General features: G+C 38.7%; 2 protein-coding genes across 3 annotated transcripts in view; one reads left to right on the top strand and one right to left on the bottom strand.

Annotated features, from left to right (window-relative positions):
• Positions 1-20032, top strand: part of LOC137490965 (protein NLRC3) — a 766684-nt gene that overhangs the window by 697915 nt on the left and 48737 nt on the right. The gene's annotated exons all lie outside the window — the stretch shown is intronic.
• LOC101885520 (uncharacterized) lies at positions 256-8303 on the bottom strand. Of its 2 annotated transcripts, XM_087249483.1 has the most exons (7): positions 8095-8303; positions 5454-5620; positions 4853-5374; positions 2582-2647; positions 1477-1547; positions 850-893; positions 256-581 (listed from the first exon to the last, which is right to left on the bottom strand). In XM_087249483.1, the coding sequence occupies exons 2-7, from the start codon at positions 5482-5484 to the stop codon at positions 533-535; spliced, it is 783 nt and encodes a 260-aa protein (XP_087105609.1). In that variant the 5' UTR covers positions 5485-5620; positions 8095-8303; the 3' UTR covers positions 256-532. The 2 variants fall into 2 exon arrangements, with proteins under 2 accessions (XP_087105609.1, XP_088506878.1); XM_088650752.1 differs by lacking the exon at positions 8095-8303 and having other exon boundaries at positions 257-581; positions 5454-5676.

The following is a 20032-nucleotide window of genomic DNA, read 5'->3' as shown; positions in this document are numbered from 1 at the left end:
AAATGTATAAATGTGTTAGTTTGTGTTCTGTGGTACAAACATTTGAAAAATAATAACACTTTTGTATGTATATTTGCTGCAAATGCACACTTTAATGGCTCTGATGTGAGCCATAAAACTCCTGAAGGACCAGAAATGCATTTATTACATTTAAATCATTAATATATATATATATATATATATATATATATATATATATATATATATATATATATATATATATATATATATATTTTTTTTTTTTTTTTTTTTTTTCAAATACAAACATTCAAACAATTTTGCCGAGTGATTTAGTGGCTGCAGATATGACGTAGATGAAAAAACTGTAAGTGGTTATCTTTGTGCGTGGAAGTCTTTACTCTAGGTTAACAGAAAAATGTATTATAATACAATTCTAAAAATAAAACAAAATACAATGTCAAAATGTGGGTTTAAACATGTGCTGAGTTAAAGTAGATTTAAAACAACAAACAAAAAATAAGACCTGCACTGAAAAAAGCTACAACAGCAGTTTTTTATAACCCACTGTATTTTACAAAAAGTGATTTAATGGCTCCCAGGAGTCTTTCCATTTCATCCCACTGTAAATCAGTAAAAGACATTTAATTATAATTATGTTTACAGGATAGTCTGTGATATTTAAATTAACATAATTTTAAAAAGTAATTTGCTGCAAACACAGACATATTAGTTAAAGATTATTACAATTTTAAGCTTTGAAAAAAGGTTCTCTTCACTTTACATTATTATCTACAAGAATAATTGTTTACATTAAAAAACTTTCATAGTTTGTTCAACATATTTCCACCACTGTATGACAGAATCATATTGTGTGTTTGTGACACTTACCATGCAGAACACGGCTTCCATCTGACTTTGGCCTCTTCAACACCCTTTAAGAACATGAGCATTGAGCAACATTAACTGTTAGTACTGAGTGACTAGAATTATTTGAACATTTAGCATAATTGTTTGACCTAGCCACAACGATATCTATTAAATGAAATATCTAGAAAGTCAGCATAATTGTCTATAAAACTTTTCACTGTCAATGTCACTCAATCAAGTACTTTCAAAGAAGCAGTTAGAATGGCTTTGGTTGTAGAAGGCATTGAAAGCAATGTTAAAGTTGCCTGGAAACGTGCTGACACAATGCCTGACATACCATGTTACGCACATACCAAATATTACAGTTAACAGTGGATCAAACCAGTAGGAGTAAATTCATGTTATATTAGTTGTGATCAGATTAAAATGATTGTGCTCATTATGAAATTAAATTATGTTTTAGAGGAAAAAAATCTATATTTTTAGATATGCCTGGTGTTCTAATGATTTCAACTACCACTATAAATACCCACACATTATAAGCTAAATCACGCTTAAATTAAAAAGAACTACAGGATAAATCTTTATATTTTTAAAAAATTATATTTTTTTACTTAAGTAACTTCAAACATAAATAAGTGGTCTTACTTCTTTGGACATCCTCCTTTTCACAATCCTGTCATATGGAAAGGTTTTCTGGTTGGAATGTACTTGGCATTCTGCAGCAGAAATATATAGCTCTTACTTACAAAAAATACTTAATATTGCAGGAAAGTTCAGAGAGCAATGAGTCTGATATAAATACTGTGAAACCTGAAAATTTGAAATGTTAACTGCTTTCACTCATTAAACATTCTTTTTTTTAAATAGTTTTATAGTTTTAGTTTTATATTCAAATTTTAATGTGAATTTTAATTTATAGTAACATTTACATTTACACCAAATGAGAGAACAGCATATTTTGTATTGCATATTTCATACACATCTTTTTTATCTGTTTTACTGTAAACAATGTGTAGAGTATAACATCAACTTTGGGCAATGCAATGGCGCAGTAGGTAGTGCTGTCGCCTCACAGCAAGAAGGTCGCTGGTTTGGCATTTGTGTGTGGAGTTTGTATGTTCTCCCTGCGTTCACATGGGTTTTCTCCAGGTGCTCTGGTTTCCCCCACAGTCCAAAGACTTGCTGTACAGGGGAATTGGGTAGGCTAAATTATCAGTAGTGTATGTGTGTAAATAAGTGTGTATTGATGTTTCCCAGTGAAGGGTTGCAGCTGGAAGGGCATCCGCTGCGTAAAAAAGTGCTGGATAAGTTGGCGGTTCATTCTGCTGTGGCGACTGTGGATTAATAATGGGACCACACCAACACGGGGAGAGCATGCAAACACAGAAACACCAACTGATCCAGGCAGGACTCAAACCAGTGACCTTCTTGCTGTGAGGTGACAACTCTACCTACTGTGCCACCGTGTCACCTATATTATATTATATTAGAATTATTATATGATAATTCATAATTTTACAATAATACTATATATTAAATTATACTCTTAATAATTTATTTACTCATTGTCATATAGTACTATTAAATGCAAGGCAACATAGAAAAGAATTGAGGAAACAAAAAAAATAATAATATCAAATATTACATTATATAGTTTTTAATGTAACAAAGTTTATATGCATACAATTATTCAGATAATATTCAGAATCTGCTATTTATTTATTTTTTCAGAACAGCAATATGGCATTACCTGCTTGTTTGTAGATCCACTTCTTTTGTTTGTCCCCTTTTATGATACTTTCTCTGGAGAATAAATCTGTAAAAACACACAAAAATAACACATACAGTTGAAGTCTGAATTATTAGCCCCCCTGAGTTATTGGCCTGCTGTTTATTTTTTTATTTCCAATTTCTGTTTAATGTAGAGCAGATTTTTTTCAACACATTTCTAAACATAATAGTTTTAATTAGTCATTTCTAATAACTGATTTATTTTATTGGTAACACTTTACAACAAGGTTCATTAGTTAATGCATTTACTAACATGAACTAATCATGAACAACACATGTACAGCATTTATTAATCATAATTAAACATTTACTAATGCAATATTAACATTCAAGTCCATGTTTGTTAACATTAGTTAATGCACCATGAGTTAACATGAACTAACAATGAACTACTGTATTTTCATTAACTAATGTTTTTTAACAATAATAAATACTGTAGTAAATGTATTGTTCAATGTTTGTTCATGTTAGTAAATGCATTACTTAACATTAACTAATGTACCTTATTGTAAAGTGTGACCCTTTTATCTTTGCTATGATGACAGTAAATAATATTTTACTACATATTTTTCTAGACACTTCTATACAGCTTAAAGTGACATTTAAAGGCTTAACTAGGTTAATTAGGTTAACTAGGCAGGTTAGGATAATTAGGCAAGTTATTTTATAACGATGGTTTGTTCCATTGAAAAAATATATAGCTTAAAGGGTCACGAAACACCAAAACACATTTTTTGAGCTGTTGACAGTCGTATATGTGTCCCACACTGCTAAAAACACTATTAGGACACCCATATTTCACTAAAAAGTGTAAATTGGTTGTTTTTGCGTTATTTCAAGCAAATTCGTACTTCCTGTTTGAAACGAATTTTTGAAGCTGCGTCACGGTCATGACATAATAGCGTTGTATTCCAGCGTGCAGACTGGACGTCTGTGCCAGAGTGTGTCTTATTACGTCTTACAGTGTGATACATTAATGCATGAGTAAGGCTTGGTTCAAACCAATCAGCGCGCTCTACTGTGCAACTTCATTAATATTCATTTGTGTCACCGTGTTTACACGACAGAGACGCTACGTTGTGTTGGCAAAACAAGCGTGAAGTGTTGCTTTTATAGTTTGCTGCCGTTAAGTTTTGTTTTCATTTTCTCTCTGTGAGAGCTTATCTGGATCACGTGTGGATTAACAGTGTACGCGACGCTCGACAACAATAACTTACGTGTCTAAGGAGGATTATTGTTTACCTGAGAGCTGTTCTCATCTGCAAACGCTGAAATCTGGATTCGCTTGTAGTATTCTCTCCATATAGACGCGGCTCTAGTTGCTGGGGATTGTCCTGTCTCTAGAGATTTGGTAAGTGAGCGACCAGTGCTCTTTGTTTATTCAGTTTGTTCGTATCGAATTAAGTTAACTATTGCACTGAGTGCAGAAATGTTAGCACCGCATTTTGTGACCGGAATAACACACGCGGCTTTCTGACACTACCTGCCGTATGCATCTAAGTTTCCGGGAAATGCGGAGGTTTTTTTTTCTCTCATTCGCCGTGCGGTATCAAACATTGCATGAAAAATACACGCTTAGAGCAGTTCCTCGAATCAAATATCTCGTTTGTCGCGAGGGGCATGAATGAATTCCCTGAATGAAAGAGCCAAACTGCAGTTAAAGTCCACCATTTAATAATTTGGCAAATAATTCGACTACAGATGTCCATGTAGGTTAAACACCATCACTTTCTCCTGTCTGTGTGGGTGTGTATTTTGACTCTGAAACTCGCGCATGCACAAATAGACACTCCCACACCATCCCACTTTAGTTCCTCCGACATTCCCCCCTAAACAGAGCTGGACACGCCCACTTTTCTGACTTTTTCCAAAGTAGAGGTGTGAAAACACCCTGCTGAAACGAGGGGTTTCATGGCCCTTTAAAAGGGGCTAATAATTTTGTCCCTAAACTGGTTTTAAAAAATTAAAATCTGCTGTTATTCTAGCCGAAAATAAACAAATAAGACTTTCCCCAGAAAAAAAAAAACACTATCAGACATACTGTGAAAATGTCCTTGCTCTTTTAAACATCCTTTGGGAAATACTTTAAAAAGAAAAAAATTAAAAGGGGTCAAATAATTCAGAATTCAACTGTATTTACACAACTAATGTTTTAATTTTAAATTTCTATATATATTGTTGTCCCAACTAAAATGGGAAAAATGCTGTGTAAAAGTTCAAATAAAGTCACCTGAATCACCGGAATCTGTAGTCATGCACTGGACTGCAGGACTTGATAGAGAGGAAGTAGGTGTAGTAGTGAGGGAAGTAGGCGGTGGAGCAGGAAGTGTTTTGTAAGAAGAGGCAGGTGGAAGAGGGGTGATGTAAGAGGAGGTAGGAGGACTGAAGCTTGAGGAATTAGTTGGAGGAATAAGGTTGGAAGATAAAGGTGGAGAAGCAGATGAAGGAGGAAAGCTGGAAGAAGATTGTGGAGGAGGAAGATTTGGGAAAGATGGTGGAGAAACATCAGATGAAGGAGGAAAGCTGAAAGAAGACTGTGGAGGAGAAAGGTTTGGGAAAGATGGTGGAGGAACAGCAGATGAAGGAGGAAAGCTGGAGGAAGTTTGTGGAGGAGAAAGGTTTGGGAAAGATGGTGGAGGAGGAAGGCTTGAGAAAGATGATGGAGGAATAGAAGCTGGAGGAGAAACGGATGATGGTAGGTTTTGGCAGACATCAGGGTCTGTTGCAGCCAAATTCTGAAACCTCTGGAAATCTATGAACAATTTTAAAATAAAGTTAGAGATTTCTTTGAAATTTTATGAATTTTGTAATCAAATGACCACAATACTTACTTTTAATAAAAACTTCGTACAGGCTGGCCATTTTATCTATAATTTTTTGCTGTGGTCCCTCTCCAAATGGACCAATTGTTGTTATTAGCTCTGCGTTGAATCCTTTTTTTTTTTTCTTTCGAAATAAACAACAATGGCTTGTAGCCCAGCATTTCCAATTTCTTAACCTGAAAAAAAAAAAAACATAAAAACAGTATAGAAAAATGCAATATAATCATAATATTAGCAGAGACATCCCAGATACATTTGTAGCAAATCTGCATTATCAAAGTGAAAGATTTCTGAATCGCCAAAATAAGTCTTTGTTTTCAGAATCTTTTGCCTGCAACTGATCTATGTGAACACAATCAAATTAATACATTTGCATAATCTCTGCCACAAATGCTCCGAAATGTTTATGTCATGTACTGCAGTACATATGTAAAGTAATGAAAAAAAAATTCCAACCTTAGATCTTTTTAAACAACTTTAGAGAAACATAATATTACACTTTAAAATAACACAAAAGCTGCTCGTTAAATGATCATGATAGAAAATTGATTAGAATAAATTATAATCTTCTGATAAAACAACACTTGCTGTTGTGGATCTTAATGATTAACTGCATCGATAGCTAAAAATCTAAATATGATCAGTTAAAGGGCCATGAAACCCCCTCGTTTCAGCAGGGTGTTTTCACACCTCTACTTTGGAAAAATTCAGAAAAGTGGGCGTGTCCAGGTCTGTTTAATAATAATAATTCCTTACATTTATATAGCGCTTTTCTGGGCACTCAAAGCGCTTTACACAGTGGGGGTAATCTCCTCATCCACCACCAGTGTGCAGCATCCACCTGGATGACGCGACGGCAGCCATTTTGCGCCAGACCGCACACCACACACCAGCTGATTGGTGGAGAGGAGACAGTGATGCAGCCAATTGAATATGGGGATGGTTAGGAGGCCATGATGGACAAAGGCCAGTGGGCAGATTTGGCCAGGATGCCGGGGTTAAACCCCTACTCTTTTTCGAAGAACATCCTGGGATTTTTAACGACCACAGAGAGTCGGGACCTCGGTTTAGCGTCTCATCCGAAAGACGGCGCTCACTGAGCAGTATAGCGTCCCCGTCACTATACTGGGGCATTAGGACCCACACAGACCACAGGTTGGGCGCCCCCTGCTGGCCTCACTAACACCACTTCCGGCAGCAACCTAGCTTTCCCATGTGGTCTCCCATCCAGGTACTGACCGGGCGCAGCCCTGCTTAGCTTCAGTGGGCGACCATGTGAGAGTTGCAGAGAGCTAGCTGCCGGCTAAAGGGGGGAGTGTCGTAGGAAGAAAAAAGGCTTGGTATGGGAGTGTCTATTTGGGCGCCCTGAATTTCAGAGTCAAAACACACACCCACAGCGGACAATGTGACTGTGTTTACATGGACATCTGTAGTCAAATTATTTGCCAGATTATTAAATGGTGGACTTTAACTGCAGTTCATTCATGTCCCTCCCGACAAACGTGATATTTGATTCGAGGATCTGCTCTAAGCGTGTATTTTTCATGCAATGTTTGATACCGCACGGCGAATGGGAGAAAAAAAAAACTCAGCATTTCCCGGAAACTTAGATGCACACGGCAGGTAGTGTCAGAAAGCCGCGTGTGTTATTCCGGTCACAAAATCCAACACGAGGTTATAGTTTGGTTGTAACTGTTAGTGCAAACTTGTTTACACTCGGTGCAATAGTTTGTTTGATACGAATAAAATACGAACTGAATAAACAAAGACACTGGTCGCTCACTTACCAAATCTGTAGAGACAGGACAATCACCAGCAACTAGAGCCGTGTCTTTATTTAGAGGAGACTACAAGCGAATCCGGTGCCCGCAAATCCGGGTGTGTCCGCATACGCTGTTAGCGGATACGCTTCGTGGAGGGGAACTGGAATTCCAGAAGGGAACAGAATCGACTGCTACACCAGATCTCAGCCTTTGCAGATGAGAACAGCTCTCAGGTAAACAATAATCCTCCTTAGACACGTAAGTTATTGTAGTTGCGCGTCGCGTACACTGTTAATCCACGCGTGAGTCTCCGCTCTCACAGAGAGAAAATGAAAACAAAACTTAACTGCAGCAAACTATAAAAGCAACACTTCACGCTTGTTTTGCCAACACAACGTGGCGTCTTTGCCGTCTACACTCTTGACAGTAATGAATATTAATGAAGTTGCACAATAGAGCGCGCTGATTGGTTTGAACCAAGCCTTACTCATGCATTAATGCATCACACTGTAAGACATAATAAGACTCACTCTGGCACAGACGCCCAGTATGCACGCTGGAATACAGGCTATTATGTCATGGCCGTGACGCAGCTTCAAAAATTCGTTTCAAACAGGAAGTACGAATTTGCTTGAAATAACGCAAAAACAACCAATTTACACTTTTTTGTGAAATAATGGTGTCCTAATAGTGTTTTTAGCAGTGTGGGACACATATACGACTGTCAACAGCTCAAAAAATGTGTTTTGGTGTTTCGTGACCCTTTAATATAGTCAGACCTGACATGAATACATTTGTTCAGAAATACATTTTTGATTTAGTTTTACCTAATAATGACAACATAATTTTGTATACACTATGCCTCTGTACTAAAATAATGTACTTACAGCAGTGCGGGCAGAATCTACAACACGGGCAGCATTCCTGTGTTTTTTGTTGTTTGCTGCCCATGACGACTCCTCAATGTTTTTTTGTTTTGCCATGATGCTTGCTTTTAAAGCAATGGCAGCAAAACAATTTCTGCACGTTTTGCAGTTTGAAACATTTAAAGCCCCACAATTATGGCAAGGCTTTTGCTTGGGTTTTTTCATTCTCTCTGGAAGGAAACAATATATATATATAAATATTAATCATAGACAAAATACATTTTCATTGAAAACACTGTATCTTAAAGTTTTTTTTAAAAAATACAATAATAGAGAAGATTATTTACAGGCTATAAAACACATTTTATGTAACGTTATATGCACATAGAATAATTTAACATATTTAATTACTCAATCATTTAATATATAAATGTATAAATTATTTAACAGACAAAGACATTTTTAATGTAATTAGTAAGTAAAAGTAAACTATGGAACATTATGAATTCAATGAACTCAAAATAGCAATAGAAATTATTAATTAAAATTGCATATATATATATATATATATATATATATATATATATATATATATATATATATATATACATACACATAGCTTTGGATAAAAGCGTTTGCTAACGTTAAATGAGTAAACGTATATGTAAATATCTTGTCAGATTAAGCTAAATTGTCTGAATAAACTTGCCTACCAAGACTGTTTGTAAAGTAACGTTAATAAAGTAAGTTATTGCCTAACATGTTAACATATGAACTTGGTCTGAAGTCAAGCAAGATTAGCACTTAATTTTAACGTGTATTATCAAAATATAATAACCTAGATATACATGTGAGCAATGCACATAGACAAACATGGTGTGAAGAACAGAATTTCTTTATTTAATTTAATGAATAAGTGTACATTAACTTACTGCTAAAAGCGGGATCAGTACGGCGATGGATGGATGTTACGTAACGTGACACGATTTCCCGCTTGCTTTTAGGGAAATGTGGAAAAATAAATATTTTATTATAAAGTGTTTTTATTTTCATTTCTTGATTGTAAAGCAGCTGGAATATTGTTTGTAAAAGTAACATGAAAAAAAAAATTGTGTTGATTTTTTGTCAATAGGGATTTCGGTTACATTTTTATTGGCCATCATAATAAGACTTCACGATAATAAAGTATAATGAAATGTTACGAAAATGGTAACGACAACCAAAATCATTAAAAAAGAGCAACGTCAACAAAATCTTTAAAATTACAGATCAAATTAAAGTGTAGATGTCCAAAAACAACAATAAATCGAATATATATATATATATATATATATATATATATATATATATATATATATATATATATGTAACCCTCTTCGTTGGTGTGCTTCCCCAAAATGTCTCTGCGTTGTGTATGTGTGATAGGATATACAGGAAGGACACCAAGACCGTGGTTGAGCCAAACAGAGCAGCTTTCCCTTTAATGGACTCCTCTCTTCATTTTGTCACTTGTACAGCAGAAATGGCACTGCAACATCTTTCCCACAGGGAAACACAACTCAGTACATCACAACATAATTACAAAGTGTACAAATGATCAAAAATAAATGATGTAAATGCTGCAGCTACATAACTAGTAAGCTAGCTGTTCACAAACTAACTTAAACACTGAAAAGATAAACTAGAACATATGACAGGCAATTATAAATGTTAAATATATTCAGGATATAAAGAACCAACCAAATAACATGTATTATCAAACCTAAAACAACATAAAATATGCTATGCCGCATGGAAATAACTAAAATATCAGAAATATCAGAAATATAAGTCAATCTATCAAAAATAAGGACATCTACACATTAATTAATGCCTAAACTATAACATATCTCATAAAATAACATGGATGGCAAATATTATTGACGAAATTAAACAGATTATGTGTAGAGCTGAATCAATGCTCCTTACCTTTCCCACAGGGAAACACAACTGAGGCCAAAGAGCAGCCCATCTCCCTAACACAACACACAGCTCCCCCCGGAGGAAAGGAAGAGATATTACATATTCCCTACACCCACCCCCTCTTTGATTGATGGCGTCACAGCCATTATTCAATTCACCCCTCCAAAAATTTTTAAATAAAGTCAAATAAACACATTAAGAAGTCCTTTTCAGTGAGTGTGTATTGTGTGCATGTCTATATGTAGTGTTGCTAAGGCACAGCTTCTCCTTCTTCGCTTTAGCCTTTTCCCACACTTTCCTTCCTCTTTCAATCTTTTCATTGTCACTTTCTCTTGTGAAGACTCGCAGCTCCAAAGAGAGTCTATTTGGAGGGCGTCTTTTCCGCTCAGGATATCTCCGTTCTGGCTTTCTGATTTCCGGAACTTCCAACAGTGTATGCTCCTCGTGTCCACTTTCCATTTCACCTATTGTTTCTTGCAAAGGACTCACAGTCTCTTCTCCTTCTTCCACAATGTCCACAGGTTCATTGCTCGAAGACAAGTTTACAGAACCATCCACTCTTTTGTCTATTTTGTCCAAATCCACCTCATTCTCATCAGAAACATCATCAGGTGCCTCCACTTCATCCTGTCCTTCACTTTTGTCTATTTTCTCCAAATCCACCTCATCCTCGTCAGAAACATCATCAGTTGTCTCCACTTCATCTTGTCCCTCACTTTCAGACTCTACTTGATCTTGGTAGGTCTTTTCAATTGGGAAGAACATGCACTGAGTTAGAAGATTGCGGTGGACCACTCTTTCCTTGTCACCATCTTCTGATCGAACAACATACACTGGAATTCCTGGCTGTTGCTTTACCACAACATAAGGATGGGGCTCCCACCTATCAGCCAGCTTCTGCTTCCCTTCTACATGACATACTTTGACCATCACTCTGTCACCAGTTTCAAACACGTAATCCTTCACTTTTTTATCATAGTGCTTCTTCTGTAGATCCTTAGCATGCCTTGACATCTTATCTGCCTGATCATATGCAAAAGTCAAGCTCTCACGCAGATTTTGGACATATTCACTGGACTCACATTGCCCTTTGGTGGTAGACAACCCAAAAACAAGATCAACTGCGAGTCTGGGATGTCTGCCATACATCAATAAGTATGGGGAGAAACCTGTTGAATCATGTTGAGTACAGTTGTAAGCAAGAGTCATTGCATCAACATATTCATGCCACTGAGGTTTTTTCTCAGGATCAAGAGTTCCCAACATATTCATGAGAGTTCTGTTGAACCTCTCCGTAGTCCCATTCCCCTGTGGGTGGTAAGGGGTGGTATGAGTCTTTGTGACTCCAATCAGCTTGCACAGTTCCTTTACCACTGCACTCTCAAAATTGCGCCCCTGGTCTGCATGGAGTCTTGCTGGGAAACCAAATCGACAGAAAAAGTTCTTCCACAGCACCTTTGCCACTGTGACAGCCTTCTGATCTCTTGTGGGGTAGGCCTGGGCAAATCTTGAGAAGTGATCAGTGACCACCAGGACATTCTCAAAACCTCCCCTAGACTTTTCCAGGACCAGGAAATCAATGCATAAAAGTTCCATAGGTGCATTAGTGTGAATGCTCACCAACGGAGCTCGCTTTCCAGCAGTTGGAGTCTTCCTTAAACAACATCTTTCACACTGCTCACACCAGGACTTCACATCACAGTGCATTTTTGGCCAATAAAATCGCTCACGGAACAAAATCAGGGTGCGCTCAAAACCTAAATGACCAGCATCATCATGAAGACTTGTCCTAGCCACCTCTCGCATTTTTTCTGGCAAGACCAGCTGATCAATAGTCCTTCCCTGACCACCTTGAACTTGTCTGTACAGAATTCCATCTCTGACCACTAACTTCCTCCACTCTTTTAGAAGAAGCCGTGTTTGTTTTCCTTCCTCCAACCTCTTCCCTCGCTGTGGCTTACAATTCAATGTTTTAAAATACAGGACTGGACCAATAACAGGGTCTTGTTTTTGACATTGCCTGATCTCCAGCTTCGTCATCGCAGGGAGTGCATCCGTTCCCGCTCCTTCAAATCTGTCTGCCCTCTCTCCAACCTCCTCCAGAGTCTCCCCTTGCCTCTCAATTGCCACCTCATCTTGCACACCACCACCTGCTTCCCGCTCCCCTTGGCCAGTGTTACTATTTTCTTTAATCCCCTGAGGAAGGATCCGTTGAGGACAGGACTGGAGGGCTTTTGCGACTTCTTGGCTAGACATTCTTGACAGTGCATCGGCATTAGAGTTACACTTTCCTTGCCTATACTGGATGTCAAAGTCAAATATGGCAAGCTGTGACACCCAACGTTGGCCTGTGGCATCCAATTTGGCTGTGCTCATCACATATCTGAGTGGGTTGTTATCAGTCAAAACAGAGAATGTATGTCCATAGAGATGATCATAAAATTTGTCAGTTACAGCCCACTTCAGAGCCAAGAACTCTAACTTGTGCGCTGGGTAGCGGGTTTCTGGTGGACTCAAGCCCCAGCTCCCATAAGCAATCACTCGCTCTTCACCATCTTGAATTTGGGCAAGGACAGCCCCAAGACCATCCCTGGAAGCATCAGTTTGCAACAAAAATGGTAAACTGTAGTTGGGGTAGCCCAAAATGGGAGCAGTAGTCAGCTTCTCTTTTAATGTCACAAAAGCTGCCTCACATTCGACAGACCACTCAAATGGTTTAGGAGGGCGAGGTGGTCCCTTTACCCCTCTTTTTTTCCTGCACTTAGGGTCTCCAGATGTCAGAGCATACAAGGGAGCTGCCAGTGCAGAATACCCCTTGATGAATCGTCTGTAGTACCCTGAGAAACCAAGAAACCTTAGCACTTCCTTTGCAGTTGACGGCCTCTTCCAATCCCTGACTTTACTTATCTTCTCAGGATCAGTCCGTATACCCTCCGATGACACTACATGGCCAAGGTACTGAACCTCTTTCCTCAGCAGGCAACACTTTGTAGGGTTTAGTTTTAACCCATGTTTGCGGAGGCGGTTGAACACTTCCTCCAATCTTTCAAGGTGCTCATCGAATGTTCTAGAGAAGATAATTATGTCATCAAGGTAGATCAGGAGGCTCTCAAAGTTTAAGTCACCAAAGCAGCAAGTCATCAATCTTTGGAACGTTGAGGGAGCATTTTGTAGACCAAAAGGCATCCTATTAGCCTCGTACAACCCCATTGGTGTGCTGAAAGCAGTTTTATGCTTATCATTTTCGGCCACCTCCACTTGCCAATACCCAGATGTCAGATCCAGAGCCGAGAAGTAACTTGCTTGACCCAATGCTTCCAATGCGTCCTCTATTCTTGGTAAAGGAAAAGCGTCTCTGGTGCTACAAGAATTCAGCTTTCTGTAGTCCACACAAATCCTCATGGAACCATCCTTTTTTGATACCACAACAATAGGGGACGCATAAGGGCTTTTGCTTGGGCGTATAACTCCAGCCTCTTCCATCTGCGATATGGCTTTCCGAACTTCCTGGTACTGTGAGGGAGGTATCTTCCGATAAGGGAGGCGAAATGGCTTTGGGTCTACCAGAGGAATCTCGTGTTGCACAGTAGTAGTATGACCATAATCCATGGAATGTTTGGAAAAGACATCAGAATTTTTCCTCAATAAATCCTGCAGTAAATCCAACTGCTCCTGCCCTTCCACTGTGATGGCACTAAGGTCAACTCCACATGACATATCAAACTCGTTTTTAGCACTGGTAACCTGTTGTTGACTTTGACAAGTTGCAGTCACTGAGTTTTTTTCACACAGATTCCGATCCATGATCTGTTTCTGGCCTAGTATTTTGCCCTCATCCCCCTCTTCAAATACCTCATTGACCAAGAAAGCATCTGCCAGCAGGGTCCTTGGCTCCACAGTCACAACTTTTTCTGAAAGATTCAAGAGACGAATAGGGACATAACCCTTTTTCACATTAGCTAGCAGTCTGGCAATGACAATACCTTCTGGTACTTTTTTCAAACATTGGCTCTCCACCAAAACAGTGTATTGTGTCCTCTTTGGCCCACCCATTACTCTGCCCACAACATCCAGCTCTCTTCCTGCTGGTATTTGTATTGCATCACCAGCATACTGTACTTGACCCACTTTGCCATTAATCCCACAAGGTTCACTTTTACCTATGGACACCAGTGCTGAGTGCCACTCAGGATTAGTTTGCTTCATATTGGCCAGGTATTTGCTACCATGTGTTGCTCGGAGATCATTTCTGAAAGCACGTATGACATTAGTCCCAATGAGCAATGGAACACTGGATCGGTACTCTGTTACAGGGACAACAAAAGCAGGAACATTTACATAAGCTCTTCCTAAAAACTTCAGGTTTATACAGAGTACCCCAACATAAGATACGGGTTGACCAGCGGCACCTTCAATTGGGATTTCTGATGGCTGCACTTTCTTAGAACATAAGATTGGGTGTCTGCCCCAAAACTCATCTGTAATTGTAGTTACTTGAGAGCCGGAATCAATTAGAGCCTTACACACCTCCCCATCTACTTCAACCACCCCTTCATTACAAGGACCTACCAGCGGAGTTTTAGCTAGTTTGGACATTCTCGCCTCATGTTGCTGGGGACTCTGTTGAATGCCTGTGGTCGCCCCGATGACCACAGGCCTTACGCATTTAAATCTTGGCTATTCTCTGTTTGATTTTCAGCTTGGCTGACTTCATCAGTCATTATTGTCCGACACAGACGTGCAATGTGTCCCGGTTTGTTACAGCGATAGCATACAACGCTCCTTGATGGAGTATCACTGCTCCCTTGAGGCCTTTGGGTCTGCGGAAATATCATTCGTGGTGATGCTGCAAATCTGGCTTCCAGCTGTGACAGCCGACTGACTTGATCCTCTTGACTGATCACCAACTTTTTTACCATGGCCGTAAGTTCAGTCAGATCATTGTTCTGTCTATTTCCCTTTTCTGTTGCTGCGGAATCTCCACTCCTGTTACCACTAGCTGCCGTAAACTGAGCCTGGGTATATGCCTTTTTGGACTTTGGCAGCATCTGGAACTTTTTCGTCTCCCGAGCAAGGTTACGTAACTCTGCTTGCAGTTCACGAAAACTTAAGAGCTGAGGTTTCATTGGTGCTAGCCTATGATAAACTTCTTCATCACTCAATCCTCTCATGAACTGACGAGTTAGCTTTCCATCCCGATCTGGAAATGTTTGTCCTCCATACTGTGTTTCCTCTACTGAACGTAAAGTGGCCTCCAGGGCAATGGCATAGGAACGAGCTGTTTCGCCAGAGCGCTGACATCTTTCATAGAAATCAGCTAATGGGTCAAGAGATGTCTGCATATCACTATACTCAGCTCGCAGTTCATCAAAAGCTCTTCTGGTGGTTTGCTCAGAGGGAGGGAGATTTAGGACTAACCTCCTGGCTTCACCATTTAAATGTCTTACTAGCGTTGCAAAGCATAAATTTGGTGGCATTCCTCCTGCTTCAAGGAGATACTGCATATCCCGTATCCAGTCTTCAATTAGTATCTTGCATTCAGGACCACCACTGAACACTTGAACATTTCGTACCTGATGTGTTTGTGTAAAACTAGGTGGTGACTTGGTCATTGCAGAGGCATGTTGGTTAGTGCCTTGTTGATATGGGATATGTGAAGGTGCAGTCGGAAGCTGTTGCACTACACTGGGTTGTTGTGCATATATACGTGATGCAGGGTATGCAGGCATTGACGCAGGAGCATACACAGGAGCGGAAGAAGATGAAGCAACAGCATAGTTTGAACGCAAAGTCAGCTTTGGATCATAAGGAGCTTGGTGTGCTTGAATAGGGTCCAATTTGTGAGAAAACATTGTTCCAGAAAAGACAGGCGGTGCAGGGGGCAGTACTGAGTTAGACTGTGATGAGTACATGTTATTTGGAACACCATAATAGGAGGAATGAGGAGCCTGGATGGGTTGTGGATGGCCAATTAGGTTTGTGTGAGGCAAAATGACTGTTGCTGGGGTTGAGTATGGGATATTTGGTGAAGTATGCATATCAGCTTGCATTCCAATCGCCATGTCTGGTGGAGCCTGAACAGGTGTGACACTTCCATGCATGGAAGTTTGGCATGAAACATGTGGGTGTGTGGCAATAGGCAAAATATGGTTGCTTGTTGGATAGACATGGTTATCTGGGGCTTGGTCATGAGCTGATACCTGCACAGATGCATTGGTGTGGGTGCCTGGCTTTAGCCAGCTTACCACTGGGGGAGACACAATCTCTCTGTGTGTCGCTAGCTGCGTTGATTTTGGCCTGACAGACTGTAGGGGGCTTTCTTCTAAGTGAGATTCACCCACATTACTCATATCAACTGTAGTGCTCATGTCATGCGATTCAATTTTTTCCTGTCTTATGGGCAACCATGGAGTGACGTGGAAAGGCTGCCTAAAAGATTCTTGGGAACAGGTGGGTGGTCGATGAGGCGTGGAATCATAGTGTCCTTGCATTATTATATTTCACTTCTCGACTCTGCCTACGCAACACTCTATGTGCAGTACTATGTGTAGTGCATGCAATTGTAATTGACTGTTTTTTTTTTTTATGTGTGTGTGTGTGTGTGTTATGGTTTCTTTGCAAACTTTCTATTGTTAGAGAAAAATGTACAATAATAAACAAAAACAAAAAAATTAGCAAAAAAAAAAAATTTTTTTAAACAAAATAAACCTAGTTCAATTTAAATTCAGATACACCCAAAAACTTGTCAGTGCACACAATAAATGATACACTTTCAAAAACACATCAATTTAAACATGTTACATCAGTAAATTCACATATTAGTCTACTTATCAGAGAAACAGTGGAAAAAACAAAGATAGGAAAAACAAAAAAATTTAGAAATTCAGATCAATAGCCTTTTTTTTTTTTTTTTTTTTTTTTAAGGAAAAAAGCCTACTTTAATTGACGTGAAAACCAAGGATCCGGGTCACGGCACCAAAGATGTAACCCTCTTCGTTGGTGTGCTTCCCCAAAATGTCTCTGCGTTGTGTATGTGTGATAGGATATACAGGAAGGACACCAAGACCGTGGTTGAGCCAAACAGAGCAGCTTTCCCTTTAATGGACTCCTCTCTTCATTTTGTCACTTGTACAGCAGAAATGGCACTGCAACATCTTTCCCACAGGGAAACACAACTCAGTACATCACAACATAATTACAAAGTGTACAAATGATCAAAAATAAATGATGTAAATGCTGCAGCTACATAACTAGTAAGCTAGCTGTTCACAAACTAACTTAAACACTGAAAAGATAAACTAGAACATATGACAGGCAATTATAAATGTTAAATATATTCAGGATATAAAGAACCAACCAAATAACATGTATTATCAAACCTAAAACAACATAAGATATGCTATGCCGCATGGAAATAACTAAAATATCAGAAATATCAGAAATATAAGTCAATCTATCAAAAATAAGGACATCTACACATTAATTAATGCCTAAACTATAACATATCTCATAAAATAACATGGATGGCAAATATTATTGACGAAATTAAACAGATTATGTGTAGAGCTGAATCAATGCTCCTTACCTTTCCCACAGGGAAACACAACTGAGGCCAAAGAGCAGCCCATCTCCCTAACACAACACACAGCTCCCCCCGGAGGAAAGGAAGAGATATTACATATTCCCTACATATATATATATATATATATATATATATATATATATATTTATATATATATATATATAAATACAAATAAAATAAGTTAGTTTCTTTATTTTGTTTTTTTTTTGTAAAAAAAGAAATAATAAAAAGGGTTTCTGTTCCTGAATATAAGTTGGCCAACACAAAGCTTTGTTATATATAAGTATTATGAATATATAAGCTTCAAATTTCTCTTTTGTCTCAAGCTTCGTGCGCCGTTAATGTAAAATAACAGATATTACATTATAAATAACTTCATATAATCGTTTTATTAAAAAAAACAAATACTATGCGAACATTTATGAATAAAATATTAAAAGAAAACATTGAATTGATTTATTTTTTCTTTTATATGCTCATACAACTGCATTCACGTGGGCTATATGCTACGAGGCTTTACCGTAGGGCTTTAGGTGTCTTGATGTGACGTCTGAGGGGACCCATTGAAAGCAATGGAGCTCCTGTTGCGTTCGTATAGTGACGCCTAGGAGCACCTTTGGCGTCCTCATGTTGACGCGGAAGGTGTTTGACCATACTTCAGTTTTTGACGCCTTCGGAGTGAGAATGGGTTGGTTCATTATATAAGAAACCAAATTCAGTGTTTTTCAAGAAAATGGACCTCAGCTGTGGTGTTATAGTAAAACACATTGAGCATCTGTATCACTTTAGAGAAACAGACATCAATAATCAGCGTATCTATCTCAACAGTGGTTAGAGATGTTTTTTTGTTTTGTTTTGTTTTTGGCTGCAGTGCATGTGAAGAGAATAATACAACATCCATATATAGTTCTCAGCATGCACTGTAGGAAAAAAAAAATCACCATTTTATGTCTGTGTTTTTTAAGTGTTTGCAATGTTTAATGTGCTTCATGATCTGATAAAAGTATTGGTGAGCTACATTTTCTCAATACAGTACTCCTTTTGTGATATAACATTATTTTAACTTAATAGGTCAAAACCAATTTTACTGATTTGACCAGCGTCTAAACAACCACAGAGTCAATTATCCAGAGCACAATTGTTCTCTTTATACAATGTTTGCCACAATACACTATTTGTCAAACAAAGAGAAACTAACATTACAAATCGAGTTTAATTCAATTCAATTCAGCTTTATTTGTATAGCGCTTTTACAATGTAGATTGTGTCAAAGCAGCTTCACATAAATGGTCATAGTAACTGGAACAGTGTGGTTCAGGTTTTAGTGTTTAAGTTCAGTTCAGTTTAGCTCAGTTCAGTGTGATTTAATCATTACTGAGAGTTCAAACACTGAAGAGCCAATTCATCGATGCATAGCTCTACCAATCCTGAACCATGCGAGGCAGTGGCGACAGTGGAGAAGGAAAAAAAACTTCACCTGATGGGAGTGAAGAAAAAAAACCTTGAGAGAACCAGACTCAGTTGGGCACGACCATTTTAATTTCTCCGCTGGCCAAAAGTCTTGTGCAGAGCTTCATTCGCCGTGGTTTAGGCTGGAAGATGGCCTCAGCGAAGACTCGTCTGTCCCTGGAGTGTCGCTGGAATCAGACTCATGTTCTCCACTCCCCACGACCATTAGCGCAGCAGCTCAGGATATGGCCTGGTCCCGGATATGGAATCCTTGGGATCATCACGTCACTGTTGGATCCAATCAGTGACTCCGCATAATCTGAGGACCTCGGGATGAGTATCCCCAGGTGGAAAAAGAGGATAGAGAGAATAATTAGCGTAGCTGCTGTTCATAGTGTATATAAGCAAGATGCAGAAGCCTGTTTGGAACCCGCTAGGTGATGCATTGAGTGTATGCTTTACTAAACAGATAGGTCTTTAATCTAGTTTTGAACTGGGAGAGTGTGTCTGAGCCTCGGACGTCATCAGGAAGGCTATTCCAGAGTGTAGGAGCCATGAAAGAGAAGGCTCGACCTCCTTTACTTGATTTTGCTATTCTAGGTACTACAAGAAGCCCTGAGTTTTGAGATCTTAAAGAGCGAGTTGGATTGTAGCGAGACAGAAGGTTGGTTAGATAAACAGGAGCTAGATTATTTACAGCTTTATAGGTGAGAAGTAATATTTTAAATTCAATACGAAACTTAACAGGCAGCCATTGTAAGGAGGATAAAATTGGGGTTATATGATCATATTTTCTAGACCTGGTCAGAACTCTGGCTGCTGCATTTTGTACTAATTGAAGTTTGTTAATAGAGGATGCTGGGCAGCCAGCAAATAGAGCATTACAGTAATCCAGTCTCGAAGTCATAAAAGCATGGACTAGCTTTTCTGCATCTGAGATGGATAGCATATTTCGTAATTTAGCGA

The sequence above is a fragment of the Danio rerio genome, chromosome 4 (assembly GCF_052040795.2).
Source record: "Danio rerio strain M-AB ecotype USA chromosome 4, GRCz13ab, whole genome shotgun sequence".
Taxonomy (NCBI): domain Eukaryota; kingdom Metazoa; phylum Chordata; class Actinopteri; order Cypriniformes; family Danionidae; genus Danio; species Danio rerio.
This window is presented reverse-complemented; position numbering and strand designations above follow the sequence as displayed.